Source organism: Desmodus rotundus, chromosome 12, assembly GCF_022682495.2.
Source record: "Desmodus rotundus isolate HL8 chromosome 12, HLdesRot8A.1, whole genome shotgun sequence".
Classification (NCBI taxonomy): Eukaryota; Metazoa; Chordata; class Mammalia; order Chiroptera; family Phyllostomidae; genus Desmodus; species Desmodus rotundus.
The window spans coordinates 21,199,449-21,220,547 of NC_071398.1; the positions used below are offsets into that span (position 1 = coordinate 21,199,449).

General features: G+C 40.3%; 1 protein-coding gene across 1 annotated transcript in view; it reads left to right on the forward strand.

Moving 5' to 3' along the window:
• CNTNAP4 (contactin associated protein family member 4) overlaps positions 1 to 21,099 on the forward strand; it is a 236,478-nt gene that overhangs the window by 53,862 nt on the left and 161,517 nt on the right. The window contains exon 3 of the mRNA XM_024555910.4: positions 16,961 to 17,154. Coding sequence (XP_024411678.2) covers positions 16,961 to 17,154 — 194 coding nt within the window. The remainder of the gene's footprint in view (positions 1 to 16,960; positions 17,155 to 21,099) is intronic.

The following is a 21,099-nucleotide window of genomic DNA, read 5'->3' on the forward strand; positions in this document are numbered from 1 at the left end:
CTCAATTTCTGCCTTTTTTCCTATTTTGAAAAATGTGAGGAGAGTTTGTTAATAGTGTTTAGATTGTTCAAAAACATAAAATCTAACTACCTGAACAAAAAGACTTTCTCATGTTCCCAGGGCTTGATTGTTTGATGCTTTAAAAAAATTTATAAATATGTTGTTTTGTATATTCACCACACACATCTTCTGTTTCTGTCAGTGACATGTAACGTGAGTTAAGATTTTTTATTTAGTTAATATGAAAAGTGAGAAGTTAAACCAACTGGCTGTGGAAGCTGCCCATATATATTAAACTGTCCATCAGCAAGCTGGGTAAGAAAATGCAAATACTATCTTCTTGTAAATTAATATCAATAATCACACTATTAGTGATCTAAAAACATTGCTTATTGTGAACAGTTCCAACTGTGGATGGCCTCTTTTTAAAATCAGTTTACCTAGAATTTGTGATCCACTTGTGTGCCAAACACAAAACACACACTTTGTGGCCCTCAGGTGCTAAAAGTTGGACAGTTGTTTTCTTGAAGGAGACACTTTCTGCACTCTGGCTCCACTCTCCTCTCTTGCCTTAATGACCACTGCCCTCTTCTTGCCCTCTCGCTCCCTTCAGTGCAATTACTGCCATCCTGAAAAACGTGCCTTGCATTTGTCTGCTCTCATGCCAGGTCTCTCCTTGGAAGGCTCTAACCCTTTATTTTGACCTTTCACAATCCTACCTAGAATCTACACGAACTATTCCCATTTCCCTAATCACGCAGCCAGCGGTGCTCTCCACATCCTAACCTGCTTTAGTGTGTGTTCTGTTTCAGCTCCTCACACAGTATGTCTCACCTGCTCATGTGTCATCTTACTCTCTCATGAAGATGAACTCCAGTGAAGGTGAAGCCGCAACCTATGTGAAGAATGGTCTCTGGAGTCAGATTGTGTTTAGGGTTTTGCCTGATTTTATTACAGCTCTGTGACCTTTCGCAAGTGACTTTACTTCCTGTTGCCCCAATCTATTTGTGTCCAAAAAGGGCAAAATAATATAGTTTCCATCCCATAGGCTTATTGTGAGAATCCAGTGAGTTAGGACAGTGGTGCACTTAGTACATTGCAGAACACAAAGGTGATTTCTTTTTATAGCCGGCAGATCCGGGCTCATTCTTACCGTTTCTTTTGATTATGTGCTGATGGGTGTACTGATGACATTTTGGTTCATGTGTTTAGAACGTAAATTGTGGGTATTAATGATGGTGATCAGAATGAGGTTGGTGCTTCCTTATGTCCTGCAGTTTTCTCTGTTTGAAAGTTTGTGTGTGACTTAGTACTGGGAACAATAACCAGTCGATGTGACTAGGGAGACAAGTTTTCTAATCTTTCATGAGGGGCGGCATTTAGGGATTTTAAAGAAGGTAATGTAACCTGGTTTCTTGTGCTCCCATGATTTTTGTGAAGAATTAGAAATGTCCTAAAATGTCCTAGTTTGTCTTTGATTCAGTTTTTAACATCTCTGCTTAACAAAAAAAATGCTTAACAAAAGCATTTCTGCTTTTTTCCTACTTTGAAAGATGTGAGGAGAGTTTGTTCAAAAATATAAAATTGAACTACTTTGTAATCTATACACAAACCAGAATAATTTAAATTTTAAGATATTTAATTAGGTAAGACACTTTATTAAATCAATATTCAGCCAATACTCACTTGTTCATTGGAATTCAAGACACATTTTAGATACTAAAAAAAAAAAAGATTGATGGGAATTAATCAGAATGTTTCTAATAAAAGAAATGGTGAAAAGAGAGTTTAAGATCCTTTGAAGTTTTGCTTTTGCTCATTAAAAATCCGTTGCTTTACCCTGTTACTAGAAGGCTAAATAAACTCGTACAGCCCCTTGACCTTCTGAAGCCGACTCAGAATCCGTCCGATTTACAGTATTGCAGTTGCTCTGAGTGCGGCTGTGTCAGGGCAGCAAGAGTTCACCTGGCGGCAAGTCTCACTTTTATGTCTGACCAGCTCACGCGCAGTTTTACAAGGTTGGATTCAAATGCGACAATGGTATTCTAATTTGGAATTTGATTCTTAGTTATCCATTTAATGAACATAAATAAACTCAGTTCGCTTATATCACAAAGCTCTTCTTACATGTAACAAGTTGGATTGTACGAGAGGTGGTATTTGAGCCGCAGCTGAGAGGTGGAGGGAAGTCCTGGGTGAGTGAGACACATAGGAGGAATACATGTAATTTCGATGAAATTGCGGAGAGTGACGGTAGACTTCATGGCAAAAACCGTCCCTTCACAGTTTTCTGAAGCTCCAGTGCCAGGTTAAAGTTGTATTAAATGCTGTGCCAAAAAAGGTGCCTTATGTTACCAGGAGGAAAATTATTCAACCTGCTAGTACCAAAACCACTCTGGGAACGATGGCAAAAGGAGATCGGTTGTTTAAGAGGCACAGACTGAAGATTTCTAGGGAGGGTAGGCCAGCAGGCAGGAGCACGACACCCCATCCTCCTCTCCAAACCCCATAAACTAACTCAGATCCCACTGGCTTTGCCCATTTTCGTCACCCAGGAAGAGCCGCCCCTCTGTCCTAGAGTGGAACTCCACAGCATCTTCTGTACTTCCTCAGGATTCTGATTTCTTCAGTTTTACGTCTTTCAAATTCCCCTCCCACTAATCACTCCTTATTCTCAGCACCACATCCGAAAGTGTTCCAAGTTTTCATCCTTGACTTTGCCCTCTGCCTCTTCCTCGCCCTCCCACCATCTAATATCTGAAGGGTTAGCCTCAGGTCAGCAGGTCCTGCCAGTTCCACCTCACTGGGCTGCCTCGGGTGCTTTCACATCTCTTCATCCTTTCATTTAGTTCGTGCAAAATGATATTCCCAGCAACTTGCAAGTAAACACAGAGAATAATTCTTTAACTGAGTGGTTGAAATGACAAGGGCTTAAACTGAGGTCCAGATAATGAAAAGGCTAAAGTGACCACGAAAATCACTTTGGAGGCAACATGGACCAGATTTAGCAGTTTCTATACAGAAATACCTATTTTTATTACTGAAAGGGAATAATTAGAAATGACCCCAAGATTTTAGTCTGAGTGACTTGAAGATGTGAAGTGATGTGGCCATCTGGTTTTGGCAGGAGGTAGGGCATTCATTTTTGGAATATTGAGTTTGATGTATTTATAGGGCATCCACGAATAGATATATAGGAAGCGTTCAGGATTTGGGATACAAATTTCAAAGGAAAGTCAGAGCTAAAAATAAAGATTCAGGCTTCATCATCCAAAAACAAAAAATCATTGCCGCCCCAGGCATGAGAGACACAGTGTACTGCGAATGTAAAGTGGAAGAGGACAGCCGTGTTAGCTTTTAAACAGAAGTGGAGAAGGGGCATTTTCTGAAAGATGTGGAAAAGGGCTGGCCACAGCCGCCGAGAAAAACAAACAAATGAGAATTTGCAGTGTCCCATGGAGCTAAGGGAGAAGCTTTAAGGGACAGATTTTTGATCATGACTTCTGATCTAGAAATATTTCCTGACGTTTTTTTTCTCCGTTCATTTATTGAGCTAGATGAATATTCTGAAGACACAGGATGCCAGCATGGCGGAGAAAAACGCTTTTATTTTTAAAAGCTTCTTTTTTTGAAAGCATCATCTCTCAAGAATCATGAAAATCATGACTTCGCTATGAAAGCTCTACTTATAGATCTTCTAGGAGTTCCACATAATGTCCACTCCGTGCTATTATTCCCTCTTGCTTTTATATGAAGGGGCATAAATTGCTGGGACGTTTGTATCCAGGCTCGCATATAATTTTGCCAAGATGATAGACTTTAGAAATTTTATGAAGGGCGTATAATGCAACACAATGTTCTACTCAGTTACGCATCTGTTGAAGGAAAAATTGGTGCCTTTAAATAAGAATATAAATTTCTTGACATTTATGTTTGTTGAGCTCAGCTGACTCTGGAAATACTACCTTCCTATTTCCTAAAATTACAAATTGCTAATTTAAAAAAATCACCCCATTGAAGTGTGATTGTGTCAGGGCCCAGGGAAGGCGTCCCCCAAGTATCCCACAATGGCATATTGATTATTTTGAATTAAAGTTATTTAAGAGACAGCCAGTGCAAGAAGAACACTCTGGCCTCTCTGACCTTCTGTGCTCCTGAAAGCAGGCGATAAATTTCCCGTGGGAAAGGTGCCCTTCCTGCACCTGGGGGCTAATGAGAGCGACTTCCTCATCACCAGCAAGGGAATTCAAGGCTGAGAGACGCGCCGAAACAAGCGTTACTCTTTTTTACTAATTTACCACCCAAGCCCAAACTTTGCTTTGATTCCTCACTAATGAGCACCCAAATCTGAGTTTCTTTGTCCTGTCAATTCTTCACACCTTTACTGATTCTTTGTCACAAAGTATAAAAGGCTGACTGCTTATTTCATTTCTCGGAGCATCATTTACGATCTCCCATGTGCACGTATTAAATTGGATTTTCTCCTATTAATCTGGTCAATTTTATTTTTAGTTCACCCATAAGAGCTCATATGTGCTAGGGGGAAAATTTCTCTCCCCTGGTAACTGGTATACAGGAACCTGTGCATATTTAGTGTGTATAGCTTGATGAGTGATGAACCCATTGCTGTAGTTAGGGTCATACACTTATCCATCACCTCCAAAATTCTCTTTCCGCCCCCTTATTTATTTATTTTTATTAAATGAAATTTTAATATTTTGTGCTAACTTTCAAAATTAAAATGCAAAATTCTGAACTCTGAAGATATATGCCAAACAGCAACAATAAATTGACCTTAATTTTCTGTTTATTTCCAGAAAAAGAATATAGTAAGGCAATAACAATTGCAACACGATAATCCATGCTGGTAATTGACTTTTCATTTTGCATAGCAAAAGAATTTGCCCCTTGCAATGACCGCAGCAGTCGTTGCGAACGTGCATCGAGCTGCGTGTGCTCCGACGCTGTTTTTCAGTTGCCCCGTTCCTCTCTGCAGTAACAGAGGGTGTGGGAAAGCGCAGGGGTGCGGATGGGATTCTCAGTGTTGCCAGAAGCAATTTGAAATTGGCTGGGCAGAAGCAGACCTATTTTTTTGGTCCGTCTCTTCTGATCCAGAAAATGTTTGCATTAACTCTCATTCCCAGCTGGAAGCACGACTTTATTATGACTCAGTGGATCAATATATACTGAGAACCATGAACTATGATAGGTGGGCTGACAATTGTATGAAAGGCCTCATTGGTCTGAGTGGAAATGAGGTTGCTTTGTGAGACTTTCTTTTTATCAGAAAGGACAATTCAGGGCTTCCCATTATACATTACAAATAGAAACAGGATGGAGAGAAACAGAGCAAAATGATGTTTCTTTTCTTTTTTTCTTTCCTGCTTGTACTTCCTTCCTTTCACATCCCGACAGGCTCAGTCATGCTCCCTCAAAATAAAATGATTTTTTTCTTGGTGGAGGCAGGGAAAGAGTTGCCTACTCTTTCTAATACAAAATAATTAGTGCTGCGTAATTTTAGAAGGTATTTATAACACTGTTTAGGAGATGCAATGACAACATTGTAAGTCTGTAACCATAGGTAAAACAGATTAATATAAGTGTCTTGATCAGAAAAACCACCCAGCAGTGGTTTATTATGTTTGCATAAGTGTGTACTCTTCACTATTTTAGCATAATATAATATCCCGAGGTCAAATATATTGAAACTTGATTTTTTTTACATGCCAAGGTAAAGAAATCACTTAAAGCACACATAATAACTGATAATTTAAAAAATTTAAATGGCTATCAATCACTGGTAAAATTCATGGTAATGTATTATAATTTTGATATAAATCACCTAAGAGCATATTTTCCTCTGTATTTTTAACAAAAGCATAACCCTGTGTGTTCCTCTATATCTGGACAAGGCCAGTAGCCAGCGCCATCTGGCTGGGGTGCGCGGATGTTAGAGGAGGCAGTTCATTCATGTAGCGAAAGGGTCTGCAATCAAAGCATTTCCAGAACTGAGTGTGTGCACAGGAGACTATCGGACCTGCTGGTTTCAGACACTCAATTCTATTTGTATCCTCCTCCATTATACTGTTGTAGAACGTTATATCTATTAAAGCCAGTAGATTATGTGTGTATGTCTGTTTTTTCAGGTTGTACCAAATATCACTCTGAATATTGAGTGATTCATCTGTAGAGGTGCGAACACGGCTGTATCAATACTCCATATGTGGCAGAATGTTTTTTGAATTAGATAGGTGTGTCAATTCTGATTGGCTACCTATGCATATATATACATGCAAATAACCTTGTTCTTGACAATCTTCATATAGTTTTATAAAATCATAACTTACATAAAGTGCATTATCAGCAGTGTTTGGGATGTTAGGTAGGCAAAGAATTAATCACTTTCTCAGGCCCATTTCAGATCTCTGAGTCTGCAGGTTATGTTCGTAGTTGATGAATAACAGTGTAGTCAAAACGTTAGCAGCTGTGAGTGTTGTTCCAGGGTGAGAGGAGAGCCTATTTGCTCTTCATTCCGAGACTGTTCCCTGTAGGTGCCCGCATATCAGATCACTTCCAGCCCCCTCACCTGTGCTGCCAAAGTAGCCTCCTTTGGCTGTGTCAGTCTCTTCAAGGTAAATCCTCGCACTTTCTGGCTTATAAATCTTTATTCTACTCCTTTCCAAAATGGCAGTTGACACAGGAGGAACTCAGATGACGCCGTGGTGTGGTTGGGTGGAGGGCTCCCCTAGTTAATGTTGGTCGTTGTGCTGTTGTCCACCACAGGACCATTGGTTGGGTCTGCAACCCCGGGCCGTGAAATCTGCTGAGTGTGGTTGGGTAGGACCTAACCGTGGATGTTCGTTGACATGCATTGCCAAATTTAGTGGCCAGTCCATCCCAGTGATTGCTCTCTTGGTCGGGCCATTGCCCTTTGCCGGCTGGGCCCCATGATGCTTCTCGTCGCTACTCAGATTCCCTGAAGCCGGCCGGCTGGCTGTGGTGTTCTTTTGGTTCACTGGTGGAGCAGAGGTGCGGTCCCCTTTGTACTTTCACTGCATGAAGAATCCCTCTGATTGGCTTCTAGTCGGACCCCCATTCACTTCCAGGCATTGTCCTTTGTCTTCTTCTGTGAGTGTGGAATGGATTCTGGGGAACATGATTCATTAGGTAGAGAATGAAAAACAGATTATCATAATAAAATTATCTACTGACAAAGAAAAATTTTACTGAATTGAGTTAGACATACAGGAAAGACTTAATTAGCAGAGCGGGTCAAGACTACAGCAGCAGGAGAGATTGAACTCAATTCTCTTGAAAGAAAAGGGGGGTGGTGCTTAAGGCCTGAGCTGAACCAGAGGAAAAGTACTGGAGAACATCAGGGGGGAGGCTGGTCAATGTGATTAGGCCGTTTATCTCTGCTCATTGGTGCTTATTGAAGTTAGGCTCCTACCCTCCCACAGAGACTGGGAGATTGGGGCTCTATGTTCTGGATGATTCCATTTTGAAGGGATGACTCTCAGGTCCTTGGGAAAGATATTCTTGAATTGCAAAACTGGAAATTGATTAATGAAGATTTACATCTCAAGGGGCAGGGAAATAATTTACAGCTGGAAGATTTCTAGATTAAACTCCCTGAATAGAGCGAGGCCAGAGGCCTGCAGTTGGGACAAAACTGCCCAAAGTTCAGTCAGGCGGAGGGGAACAGTAAGGTTGTCTTGGTCACCAGCGCCACTAATAATTCTTCCCACTGCCTACAAAGTAAACATTTTCACAGTGAAATAACACTTAAAAAGGAATAAACCTTGGAGTTCCTTAAAGTATGTGGATTCAAGACTGAATTTGACAAATATCTAAGCCTAGAGGTAAGCATATCTCATTAATTGGGAACACGATGCTATGTGAAAATGTTTTAGTGCTTTTACAAATTGGGAAAATATTAAGTAATTTAATCAATCACATGCTTGGGATCGGTCTGGCACTCTTTTACCGTTACAGTCTATGCCCTAATAATGCTGGCTTTTCCAGCCATTACGTGTAAATGACGTCTGTGGAGTACAAGAGAGTGACTTTGGTTTGTTGGCCCAAAGGAAGTGGTGTGAGGACATCTGACTCATGACAGCTTATCATCTCTGTCTGCTGGGGAAGATTAAAAAAACGGCGGTAGGGAAGCAAAAAGAGATTCTTCACCCTCTGGGATATGGTCAGCTGCTCGTTCTGATACATGATGTCATTTGCTGAAATGACCTGCCTTACTGTAATAGATCTAAATTGAAACTTTCAGAAAAGTATTCTAATGGGCTTAGAGAAAGCACAGCATCAGCAGGTCCTGATTATCATCTGAATTTCTAGACATCATGTATTAAAAGTTGTTTTTTTTAAACTATATGTTTGAATGAAATAAAATTTACTCTGGTGAAAAAAATAATGAAGGCACAGAATTTGCTATTTTTGTAATTTTGTTGTAGCTTTCCAAAGGAAATTTGGCTGGCACAAAAATTGCAAATCAAATATACAAATTAGAATGCCTGAAAAAGAAAAGGATGTAAATATTTACTTTTCAATCCACTGAATTATTAAATATTTCAGCAATGTTTGATCTGGCAATATAAGGAGTAGGGCTGAGAGTCAGTCTGCCAGTTTGCCACAAGGGAAAACTGATCAACAGCAAAGAACTAAAACCTATGAGAAATGAGTGAGGTATTATTAATTTAGAACCTTTCTGGGGAAATAAAGTGAAAAGCATCTCTCTTTTCTTTCATTGCATCAAAAAATCCAAAACAAAGCAATAAATACATCTAAGAAGTGCAGTTTACAAGTTATTAAACTGTGTAACTTTGAAGTGTGTGTGTGCACACCCGTGAGTGTGTGTTCGTGCGCATGCTTGTGTGCATTACTCAAGCGCTTAAGCTTCCTGTTTGGGAACCTTGTTGAAAATACTGTGCCTCAAAGAAAAGTGTCCTGTGCTTGTATTTAGTTTGGCTCAGTTCCAGCTCTGCCACTATTTTGGTGTATGATTTTACACAGTCGGATACCCATATGGCTACACGTTTATTTCATTCTTTATGAAGTAAATATTAATCACCTATGATGTGTCAGACCATGTGATGAACACTCGGGAGCCATCAGTGAACAGAATAGGCAGAGAATCCTGACCTCATGGAGCATATGTTCTAATATGATAAAGGATAAACTGGAAATGTAATCAGTAAGAAAATGATTTGCTATATATAAAGATAGCAATTTATGCCCCCAAATGAAAAAGTGGTTTGTGGTAGGATGAATAGGAGTAGGATTGCTGGGTGGGAGGAATTTAGATGGTGGACGTCAGGAGACACAAACCCCTATGGCAGGTGTCAGATTTGGTCAAGGGCTTGAAGGTGGCCAACATAATGCCCAGTGTATCTCAGAGAAGAGCATTCCAGGCAGAAAGGGTAGCTTAACAAAGCATGAGGTGGGAGATGGGAGAATGGCTGGAGTTTGCTCAAGGAACCCTAAGGAGGCTATCGTTGGTGGAGTGGGACAAGCCGGGATGAGGAGCACAGGAGTCAGGCATGGGGCAGGAGTGGTGTGAGGGGCAGACCACACAGGACTCTGTGGGCTGTGTGGTAATGACACTGTCTTTCACTGGGTGTCACATTGAGAGCAATGGCAGGGTCATGAGCACAGGGATGGTATTTTACCCGTGGTGTAGAGAATGGAGGGTCCCTGAGCGACTGTAGAAGCAGGAAGACTTGGTAGGTGGCTATTGAAAGAGTCCAGGCTAGAATATCGTGGCTTGCCAGTGAAGGAGTACCTGTGAGGGGGAGGAATACTCTGGTTCCAGAGCGGTGAGTCATAGCAAGAACACTTTTAGTTGGTTGGGTAGTAGTGTGTGAGAGAGGGAGGGGAGTCAAGCATAACTCCATTTTTTTTCTTTTGTCTTGAGAAACTGGAAGAATGGAATTGTTTGGGTTGGGCAAGGGTATGACTGGAGTAGGATCTGGGAGAAGAATGGGAGTTCAGTTTGGAACATGTTAAAGAATTAAGTAGGGAGTTGAATGTGTAAGTCTGGAGTTCAGGGAAGAGGTGTGGATGGGGACATCAGTTAGGGGATTACTGGCATATGGATTATATTTATTTTTGTTTTTAAAATTAATTATTTTATCTATTATTTTAATAGCTTATTTTTATTGTATTTTTCAATTACCAGTTATCCCCCTTCTCCCCTCTTCCAATTCCACCCCGCCCACAATCACCACACTGTTGTCCATGTCCATGAGTCCTTTTTCTTTTTTGCTCAATCCCTCCATCCTCCAACCCCCAACCCAGAGCTGCCAGTCTGTTCTCTATCTATGAGTCTGTCTCTATTTTGTTTGTGAGTTTGGTTTGTTTATTAGATTCCACATATGAGTGAAATCTTACAGTATTTGTTCTTCTATGGCTGGCTTATTTCATTTAGCATAAGGTTTTCCAGGTCCATCCATACTATTGAAAAGGGTAAATTTTTTCAATTCATAAAGCTAAGAGATGTCACCAAGGGGTGGATCAAGATAGAGAAGAAGCAGGGAGAGCCGTGGGGCATTTCAACCTTAAGAGATGATAAGAGATAAAAGGAAGAACCAGCAATAGAATCTGAGAAAAGCAACCAATAAGGTAGACAGAAAATTAAGAGACCGAGATTGTGCGTGTGTGTAACTAGATGCACTAAGTATATCCAAGCATTGGCAGTAGGCAAGCGGTGCTGACTGGAAGCCTGAAATCTGACCATTTGATTTAGGACATGGTGTTCCTTGACGAGAACAGGTGAGAGCTGTGAAGGGGGGTCTAACTGGAGTTGGCCTAAGAGAGAAGGATATGGGAAAAATTGTGAAGAGTGAGGATGGACATCTCATTTAAGAATAGTAATATAAAAAGCAGAAAAAAAATAGAGTGGGCTCAAGAGAGGCTTTTATTTTCTTTTAAAATGGGAAAAATAATAGCATGCTTGTACATTGATGGGAATGATTCATTAAAGAGAAAAAATAATGAAGCAGGAGAGAGAGGAGAATCGGTGAAGCAGTGACTCTGTGTAGGTTCAGCCCAAGTGCAAGGGACTCATGCAACGAGAAAGCTCGGGGGGCTGACGGTGCCATCTGAACTTGGTCTCACTTCATCTCTCAGCTCTGCTTCCCTCTGTCTCCGCTTCACTCGGGCAGGCCTTGCACTGCAAGAGCTCCTACAGCTTTCATGCCTAAATCCCATGTTTTCAGCATTCACAGCAGCATAGAGGGTTTCTTCTCCAATTGTCCTGACAAATCCTTGGAATCACCCCCCGGCTTGGCTCAGGTCACCTTCCCCTTTCATGTAACAAGACTCAGGAACGTAGCTAAGAACAAACCAGCGATGCACCTTGCATCAACAGAGTCGTGTTTTCTTCCGGCAAAAGGAGCCGTGCAGGCAAAAATACAAAGCAGTTAAAGGGTTCTAAGGGTGGCTCAGGGACCCAGCAGACCATTTAAGGGAGCCAAACAAATATTGGCACAGTGTTCTTTGTTTCCTGACATTATTGTAATTTAATGTCAAGATCAGAATGATGCGGGCAACCTTAGACCCCCGGGGAAATCTAGATGAAATCACACGTGCAAAAGTATCTTAGAGGAAAACTTTTCTATGACAATTTTAATTAAGCCAATGACTCTAAAAATCTAGATGCCCTAATGGTGGCTAGGATTGTCATTCAGCCATGTTCACGTGTGTTCTGTGTCCTTGAACATCTGTGTCCTTTTAGGCTTTAAATCCTAAGGAAGGAATAGAACTCCCCGCTTCTGTGTAGTTCCTACCCTCGCAGAGCTGACAAACTATAACTCATCCCCTTCACTGATGACCCATAGGAAAGGAAGTAATGCCATTTTTAAGATTAGTAGGTGAAAGAAGTGATTCTTTTCTATATTTCAAGGCTTTAACCAAGAGTAGTTTTTCTTCGATTTTTCTTTTTACTTCCCTGAAATTGTGAGATGTGTCTCCATGACCAGAACTGAATACTGGCAATATCTGGCTGATGAGATATATGGATCTCAGACAAAATTCCTCCGGCCAGTTATTTATAGTCGGACAACCCTGCATGAATTATTTGGATATATTCTTGGGATAAAATAGACCACTACGGGGTAATGATAGTTGTACAATTATTTCAAGGGTAGAGAATTGCAAAGGATCTGATTTTTAAAATGAGATCCTTACACAGATTTAAGTTGTTTTAAAAATAATTTCTTATTTATATTAAAATGATTTGTATAATATTGAGAACATTTAATTTGCATAATATTGGGAAAATTTGCTTAGCTTCTGTAAATCTTTTTAAAAAGTTTTATTTGAAAAGAAGATATGTTAAAACGTATTTCATCTCACTATATAATTTAAGTAATTAAGTCTAATATGGTACATAAAATTTCTAGTAGAGTACTTAGCACAGAATAGGCACTGGATACTTTTCAGTTTATTCTCTTCCTGACAGTTCACAGCAACATATATTAAAGAAGCAAATTCCCTATGGATCTGGTGTTTAAAAGTGGTAGGCACCAGACAGAAGAGATGCCTTATTTTGTGGTCATTCAGTAACTAAGTGTTTTCAAAGCTCAACTTTACTGTGATCGTAACTTTTTGTTTGGAGTCAGGAGCCATAAAGATGGTTTTACAAGTCAAAAAGTAAAAATTACCATATACTCACATGCTTGCTGTGTGTGAGATGAATCAATAGACTCCTAATATGTTTTTTAAAATTTGGTTCTCATAGCTTCACTACAATACTTATTTAAGAGTCTCATCAATAGGGAGGGTTTTTATACTTAAATGTGAGTTTTCAGGCTTTTGTATGAAGATTCAAGAAATGTTACTGTTTGAAAAGATTGATGACACTTTATTATGGCAAATCCCAGTAGAGAGGCCAACGTAGGAGAAGGAGGACGGTGGACTAGGGGAAGGGCGTCTGCGATGTAGGGGAGAAATGACCGGAGGGACAAGACTGTGCTTTGGGAGACCAGTGTCTGTAACCAAGGAATAGATGGGGTTATGCAAATATGGTCTTTGGTCTCATGGATATTAGTCTACTGTGGTGTTGAATATATCGGTGTGTTAAAAGCATCATTAGAGATGAATAATGCTTGACCAGCAGCTGAAAGGTTTGGTTGATGAATAAATAGAGAATAGTAATTCAGAGTTCACAATTTGTTGGAGTTAGCTGTCATTTTCTCTGTTAAAAAAAGTGACTATGATAATAGTATGAAGGGGACCCCCCCAAAACAGAATTTATTGATTAAAAATTGTATATTTATTCTTACGTGTTTAAATTTTGGTCACCTTTAAAATACTCTCCATTTGATGCAATACACCTAATGAGACTTTTTTTTCCGCTGCTCAGAACAGTTTTTGAATTTGTTGATTTTGATGCCTTTTAGTGCTTCTGCTATTTTTTGTTTCACCTTTTGCCCATAGGCAAAACATTTCCCTTTGAGGATTTTTTTCATCCAGGGACACAAAAAAAGTCTCTGGGGGTGAGATCAGGTGAATAGGGAGGGTGGGGCATGGAATTCTGTTTTAGTCAAAAACTGCTGAACTCAGTGTGATGTGGGCAGGTGCGCTTATAAATCACTGATCATGAAATGGGCAAATGAATTGAAAAAGTCTTCAAAAAAAATTAACTGAAGCCAAACATAGCCTCTCACAACAACGCCAGCTGGTACACTGATACAGATGGGTTCCTAGAACACTAATCTAGCAGGGGAAGCCTAGACTACAGGGGCCCTCCCTCCAGAAGACAATTCCACTTGTGTGTGTGTGTGTGTGTGTGTGTGTCCCCTCGTATGTCTTCAGAAGGCCAGGTGGAGTGGCAGTGGCCATACAGCTGGGCAGTTTAATGTCAGCTACAGTCAGAATTTTCATCTCAGGTCACTCATGTCGCTACCTGATGATAGGCAGGCACTACCAATTGTGCGAAGTTCTCTGTCTCTATTTCTCTGTCTGTGCATTTTTTGTATTACTGTTTGACATTTGTTTTAAAATTAGAATGAGCATAATGCTCCATCACACACTTACACCATATGCATCTGCAGAGCTACACAGCTTAAATCTGAGAGGGATCTCCGGGTTCCCCGTGGCCCACTTATCACTCGTAAAGCCTGGGAGCATCTGAATTTCCATTACTTTATTGGTGCACCTCCTTCATGGTATAGCTTAATTTGCATATCGGTATTACCTTTTCACTACAGGTGAGAAATTGAAATGTTCAAGGTCAATTAATCGCTAATGTTTCGATTTGGCTAGTGCAGCTGTAACAGTGAATGATGCTGGGAAGAGGGAGCAGTCGGTGAGAGGTTCCTCTTTCTCCTGATGAGGAATGATGATCCAATTTCAACTCACTAGATTCGCTCGATCCTTTTTCCTCATTGTGCTTCTTTTATGTGTGCACTTGGAAAATACCAGCCTGTAAAGGAGTGTCAAGATGCCAGAGAAATATTATGAACTTAAAAACATTCTCATTATTAACCTTAGACCATTAAAATTAACTAGAAAGAACAAGAAGCAAAATAATCAGCATTTTCTCTGAGGTATAAGTTGATACAGATAATATTCCAATATAACCTGTAGAAATGTCAGGTTAAGATGATGATGGGCTGGGGTCACCTGCTTCATTCTCTTCCAACTTTTCCATGTGAAAAAAATGATAAAATCACAGAGATAGTCAGTTGCTATGGTAGGAGGACAAAGGATGCTTGGATAACATCAGGCCCCAGAAGACTTTCCGCTTCCAAACTCTCACTAGGCCCTGTGGCAGAAGAGTCAGATTAGACAGAATGGTGGAGGAAAATACTTACGCATCCACCCACTTGCACCGTGCACCCCAACTCTGATCACCCTGGAGTTGGCTACTAGACGCCTAGGGCAACCCTACGCTCTGGAGCCCCTTCAAATTAGCAGATCCGCAGGAGTCCACAAACCTCCCCACCCCTGCCCACCCTACCTGTCATACGCCAGCCTTCTCCAGCAGCTCCCACTTGTCAGCCCTTCCCACGGTCCGGCTGCCTGCACGGCCCTGACTGGCAGCTTCCTCTTCTTGGAGCCGAAACAAAAAGTTCTGCCTTTCGTCGGTTGGAGTGTCATTGTGTTGTGTCTGCCATCAGAAGAATTTTTATGCCTGACTTGTGTGGCTTGGTCACTGGTTCACTTCCTGATCAGGGCACATGTCTGGGTTGCAGGTTTGGGACCCGGTTGGGGTGCCTGAGAAAGGCAACCAGTCATGGTTCTTCTCCCTTTCTCTCTCCCTCCCTCTCCCTCTTTTTAAAAATAAATAAATGAAATCTTAAAAAGTATTTTTTTAAATCTTAAAAAACAGTTAACACACATGTGTCCCTTCAGATCTCATGGCGGCGTGTGCTGCACCATGTTAGCAAGCAAGCACTGACCAGCTTTTCTTTGCACTGGAGCCTGCGCTCCAGGTTACATAAAGCGGCACAGATGTCCAGAATAATGCTTCAATAACAGCTGTATTTAAATTAATGGTAATCTCTATCTAAAATGTCAGACCTTATCAGAGTCTCAAGGTGGACGGGGAAAGAATGGGGGAAGTCAACATTTATTAATATTCTTATTGGGGTGTTATGTAATAGATGCTACTTTTTAATAATGTTGAATATTAAATAATTATAGATTCAAAAATGTGACAGACCCTCTCTCATGACATTGACAATGATTATATATTACTTACACAGTCAGCAATGTCAGTATTACTCAGGATAAGTAAATTCCTCGAATAAAGTAGTATTACTTAAATTGGAAGAATGAAACATCTTAAGACACCCACTAGTCACATTTATAATTTTCTAGTGTGCATTGGATAAAATGAAACAATAAATTCTGCTCTACCCATTCTTCCTTGAATATACAACAAACTTACACTTCTCATTTCTGAGTGCTCAAGCACAACTTCGTGATCTTTTCTAGGATTCCCTCCTCCCCAACCCTCCCACCACCATCCTGTCTTCCCAGGTGGGACAGAACCAGTGGTGCCTTGGTAAACTGGCTGGGACGGGGGCGGGTGCTAATTGAAATTGCCAGTTTTGTGGTTTAAATACTCCCACCATAGCCAGTTGCAAAGATTGCTGTGTTTAACAATTGGCTTGCAAAATTTCTGGAAATTTGATGGTCTCTCATACACTGTTGCAGGCCAGATTCCAAAGGGAAGAACTCTGCAATTTATTGTGCTGCTACTGTTCCCTGCACGTGCCCTGCCAGTAACGTTTTTCATGTTGTGTTTCAGACATGCTTTTCTTTTTTTTCTTTTTAAATTTATTTTTTATTGTTATTCAATTACAGTTGTATGCCTTTTCTCCCCTTCCCTCCCCCCCACCCCAGCTGAACCCACCTCCCTCCCCCACCCCCACCATCCCATGCTTTTCAATGTCATTTCTTCCTTCAGGACTACAAACACAGTGAGGGGAGGGGAGGGGAGGGGCAATTCCTTCACCATCTTTGTATTCTAAGGCTTAATGGCGTGTACTTCTTACTCTAAGCAGTCTACATGAGCAGACGTAGTTCTCTGATTCCACCATGGAGTGAAGGTATTCCATTAAATTCGGGTCTGAGCAAAGAGGTTGAAAGTCAAATCATTATCCAATAGTGCATGTGAGCAGTAAACATGCTATTTCCAAGTGTCGACACAAATGGCCGCCTGTTGAATTAAGCACTTGAAACATTCAATGAGACCCTTAGTTCTTCCCAGTGTCGGGAGGTTCTAACACCTGGAAATGAATATAATTAACATAGACTCCAATGATTTATACTAAATTCTTGTTTTTCCCCCCTACAATTACAAGAAGTTTTACATTTTGGAAATATGGTTTCTTAAGTTCCATAGAGGAGTAAAGTCCTACTGGCATTTTTTTTCTGCTACCACAGATTTTTAACTAATTTTTTAACCAGTATTTTCCTGTTTCTATTTTCACAAAAGGAGCTGGTGGCTGGTCCCCACTTGTGTCGAACAAATACCAGTGGCTGCAGATTGACCTTGGAGAGAGAATGGAGATCACCGCCGTGGCCACCCAGGGGGGATATGGGAGCTCCAACTGGGTGACCAGCTACCTCCTGATGTTCAGTGACAGTGGCCGGAACTGGAGACAGTACCGACAAGAGGACAGCATCTGGGTACGTTTCTTTACCAGAACGCGCCGTCTGTCAGGGAAGGAGGCACGGGCACCCCAGCGTGTTGCTGACAACCTCTTAGCCTACGTGGGGAAACAGAATCTTTAGAATTGCTTAGAAAAGCTTTTTCAAGAGAAGATATGTTAGTATTTATGTTCTGATATATTTTATGATCTAATTTATGAAGCTACTAAAGGTAAATTTATTTCACAGAGTCCTCAGAAATTGAAAAAAATCCTATTAGTCTAATAAGTATTGTGGAAGTCTAAGAAGTAGACATAACAGGTATAAAATTTTTTAAGTTTTGTTCAATAGTGTAGGAATTTTACATTTTTAAAAAAGGGATAAAGAATTTATTCCTTTTGTTTCCTCTGATGACTCTGAGATTTCTGAATTAAATCACCCCCCTCCAATGTAGTATGGGGAGGTTTTTATGCATACTGTTTGGAGTATTTATATATTGTATATGCCTATGTAGGATTTATATAGAGACCATTCTCTAGTGTTTTAAAGTGTGTGAGTAAAAAGCTGTGTTTTATGGATGGGGGCACAGTTCTCATAAGAACGAGATGGGCAGGGGGCAGTGTGTAGTAAGGTGGGAGGTATTTGTAGTTGACTGTGAACACCTGGTAGGAAGAGGAAGCTAAAGGAAATTTGCTTGGTGGTGAAGAAGGGACTTCCTTGTTAGCATAGAAGAGTATTGATTTGGATCCTACATGGGCCAGAAACAACATACAGCAATCAAAGAACTATTTTCCCCCCTCTGGCTGAGCTGCCAGAACCAGAGAAAATGAGTAAGTTAATGAAGCATCATTCTTAGCACACAGATAATTTGGAAGCCTTTTTGGGCACATAATGATAATTTTCTTTGATCAGTCAACTGCCTCTCTTTGGAAACTTCATAGAACTTCTTTATACATTATAAACTCACTGAACAAACAGACTATGATTTACTCACCTTTGTATCTCTGAAGCACTGGGTGGCCATCATTGCATTTTATTGCTGTAAGGTGAATTGAGAAGTAGCCCTGTTCTTTCTCTAGAGAGAACATCAGTTGGGCTGGAAGAAGTTGCCTATTAGCATTTTTAAGAAAAGCTGCCTTAAAACCCCAAATCAGGTTGAAGTTGTGTATAAGAGCAGGAATAACTGGATATTATGGTTGAATGAATTCCATGAAAACCATTCAAACTAGGAATAAAATAAACAGTAATTATGCACCAATAACAATGAAAGCTTAATGAGGTATTTATTTTAACTAGGAGTTTGGATTGTCTTTTACTTTTTCTCTCAATTGAGCATTGGATTTTAAACTAGATAAAGAGTGGCTAATTCCTGCTAATATTGAGCTGTGTTAAGTAAAATGTATGTTTTGACATTTTAAAAAATGATAGATCAGCCGGGAAAATTGTTTTCCCATTTCTCAAGCTTAGGGACAGCCAAACCTAGACAGTGCCGTTTGCCGTTTTTGATTACTCCTCTTAAAGGTGAGGGGCCCAGGGTGAAGTAGAGGCATGAATAATACCCTTCACTAATCCAACCCAATCAGAGCAAAGACAGACGGCATCTGTCACAATTACCTGTCAAGGTAATACTGTGCTATAATTTATTGGTGTATTTACTGTCTTTACCTCTCGTGTGTAAGCTGTACCTGGCATGTTGCAGGCAAGTACTAACTGTTTGTTGAATGAATGAATAAAAGAATGAATGAGTGAATGAATGAATAAATGGATCCCAGAAACTAAAATTGACTTTTTTTTTTAGCACATCTATGTTGTCCAGTTAAATATATTAAGAGTTAAGATGGTACATTTCTCTCTTCCCTATAAATTATGAGCTTTTTTTTATGAGAGAGGGTTTATCTTTCTCACCTTTGCATTCCAGTCTTCAACACCCAGTGGTGGCACATGAGTGAATTAGTGAAAAAAAATGAATGAGTGAGTATGTTTGAACATTGATTTCCTAAAGTGTGCTTAACTTTGAGCAAAGTTCTGGGAGGTATGAGAAGAGCTCATGTTAACGTCAGAAAAGATAAAGCATGTCAGAACAGACCCAAGCATGATTCAGAGAAGCATGCAAACAGAGGTATAGGCTCCTGGAGATCGGGAAGTTGACAGAATATGGAAATCACTGTAGAATGAACTTGTCAGAAGAGCAGGGATTACGTCAGTATTGAAAGAAGCATTATGACTTCGATTATGGAAGGATTAAGGAAGGTATTCCATGAAGCTAGAAATGTGTGAACAAAGCGTGGGCGTTGGAGATGCCCACTTTCCTGTGCATTGAACAGTGAGACTGTTCACTATGGACTGTCAAGTGTGAGGTCTGGACAGCACTTTGGGATATGGTAAAGAAAGCGTATGGGCGAGATCAGGCACATTCAGGGTGGGGTGGCGCAGGGTGAAGGTGGATAAAGGGGAGAAATAAAATGAGATGGCTGTAATAGCATAATCAATAAAAGAAGTTAGAGACAAAAAAGAAAGCTTATGGGTAACTTTGAATGTCAAGATCAAAATTAAGACTTGGTGCATGAGGTACAATGACCACACATAAAATAGGGAAGGTTATGGTGCAGCTAAAACAACCCCAAACACGCAGACCTTGGTGTTTGATATACACACACATGTAGTCATGCTATGAGCCCAGGCAGGCAGCAGAGCCCTGTTCCACTCCACAGTCACTCAGGCCCCACTCTGAGGGAGGCTCGCTCTTGTGTGAATCTGCAGTTTGCCAAAGCAGGAAAACGGAAACTCGGTGACACTTTTTCCTGCCATAACACAGATCACTTCAGTTTGGACTTTTTTCGTGCCAAAGGACACTTTTTAATTGATGTACGTAGTAAGGAACATAGCCTTTGGTTCCATTTTCCAAATATGTATTTCCTAACTTATTTTTCTTTTTCTGGCACTTTTTGCCCATTTTTCTACATATTATGGGATCTATACAAATTAAACAAAACATGACATTTTCTTTAAGAGCTTCACAGTCTGCTCCAGATGATACAAATAAATCTATGAAAGGGAGTTAGGAAACACATAAGGCATTATGCAAGTATGTGCTGGAAAGAGGAGAAAAGACAATTGTTATAAATTTAGAAACAAATAAAATAAAAGCCATGAACATGGATTGAAGTGCTTCAGTGAGCATGCCTCATTCTCCCCTCATCTGATCCCATTTCAAGCACTAGAGAAAACAAAGACTTCTGTGTGCCTGAGAGAATTAATAAAACCCTGCTGCTTCTTACAAGTAATCTTTAAAAATTAGGGCAAAATTTACCCTATTATCATACAGGCCACGTACATATTTCGTAGACTTGTTAACTTCACAGATAATGATATTTTAAAATAACACATGAAAACATTTCTTTAGAATCAAATTTATAGTTTAGTGCTCATCAATGTGATGTATACCACGTACTCTACTAGGCGGCATATAAATACTTCCCCCGAATTAGAAAACACAAGCCACTCCAGTGTTGCTGTCCATGATGCTACGTGAAAAAAGTCGGGTGGTGAAAGACAAATACCATATGATCTCACTTATAAGTGGAACCTAGTCAACAAAACAAACAAATGAGCAAAACAGAACCAGAGACTTGGAAATAAAGAACAAACCGACAGTGACCAGAGGGGACGAGGGAGGAGGATAGAGGGAGGGCCAGCCAAGGAGCACGAAGAGAGGGTTCATGGGCACGGACAATGAGGGGGATTGACCGTGGGGGTAGGGGAGAGTATGGGGAAGAAGGAGGGACAACTGTAACTGAACAACAATAAAAGAATAAAATTAAATTAGAAAAAGAAAGAAAATAAGAATGTATCAATAAAAAAATAAATCTTGCTCTCAAATTGAAGACAAAATAAATTCCCTCAACATCTATGATCCAAAGGCTTTTTAGAGTCAGTTTATTGTAAATGATTGAAAAAGTTAATGTAAGGTATAATTTTTACTCA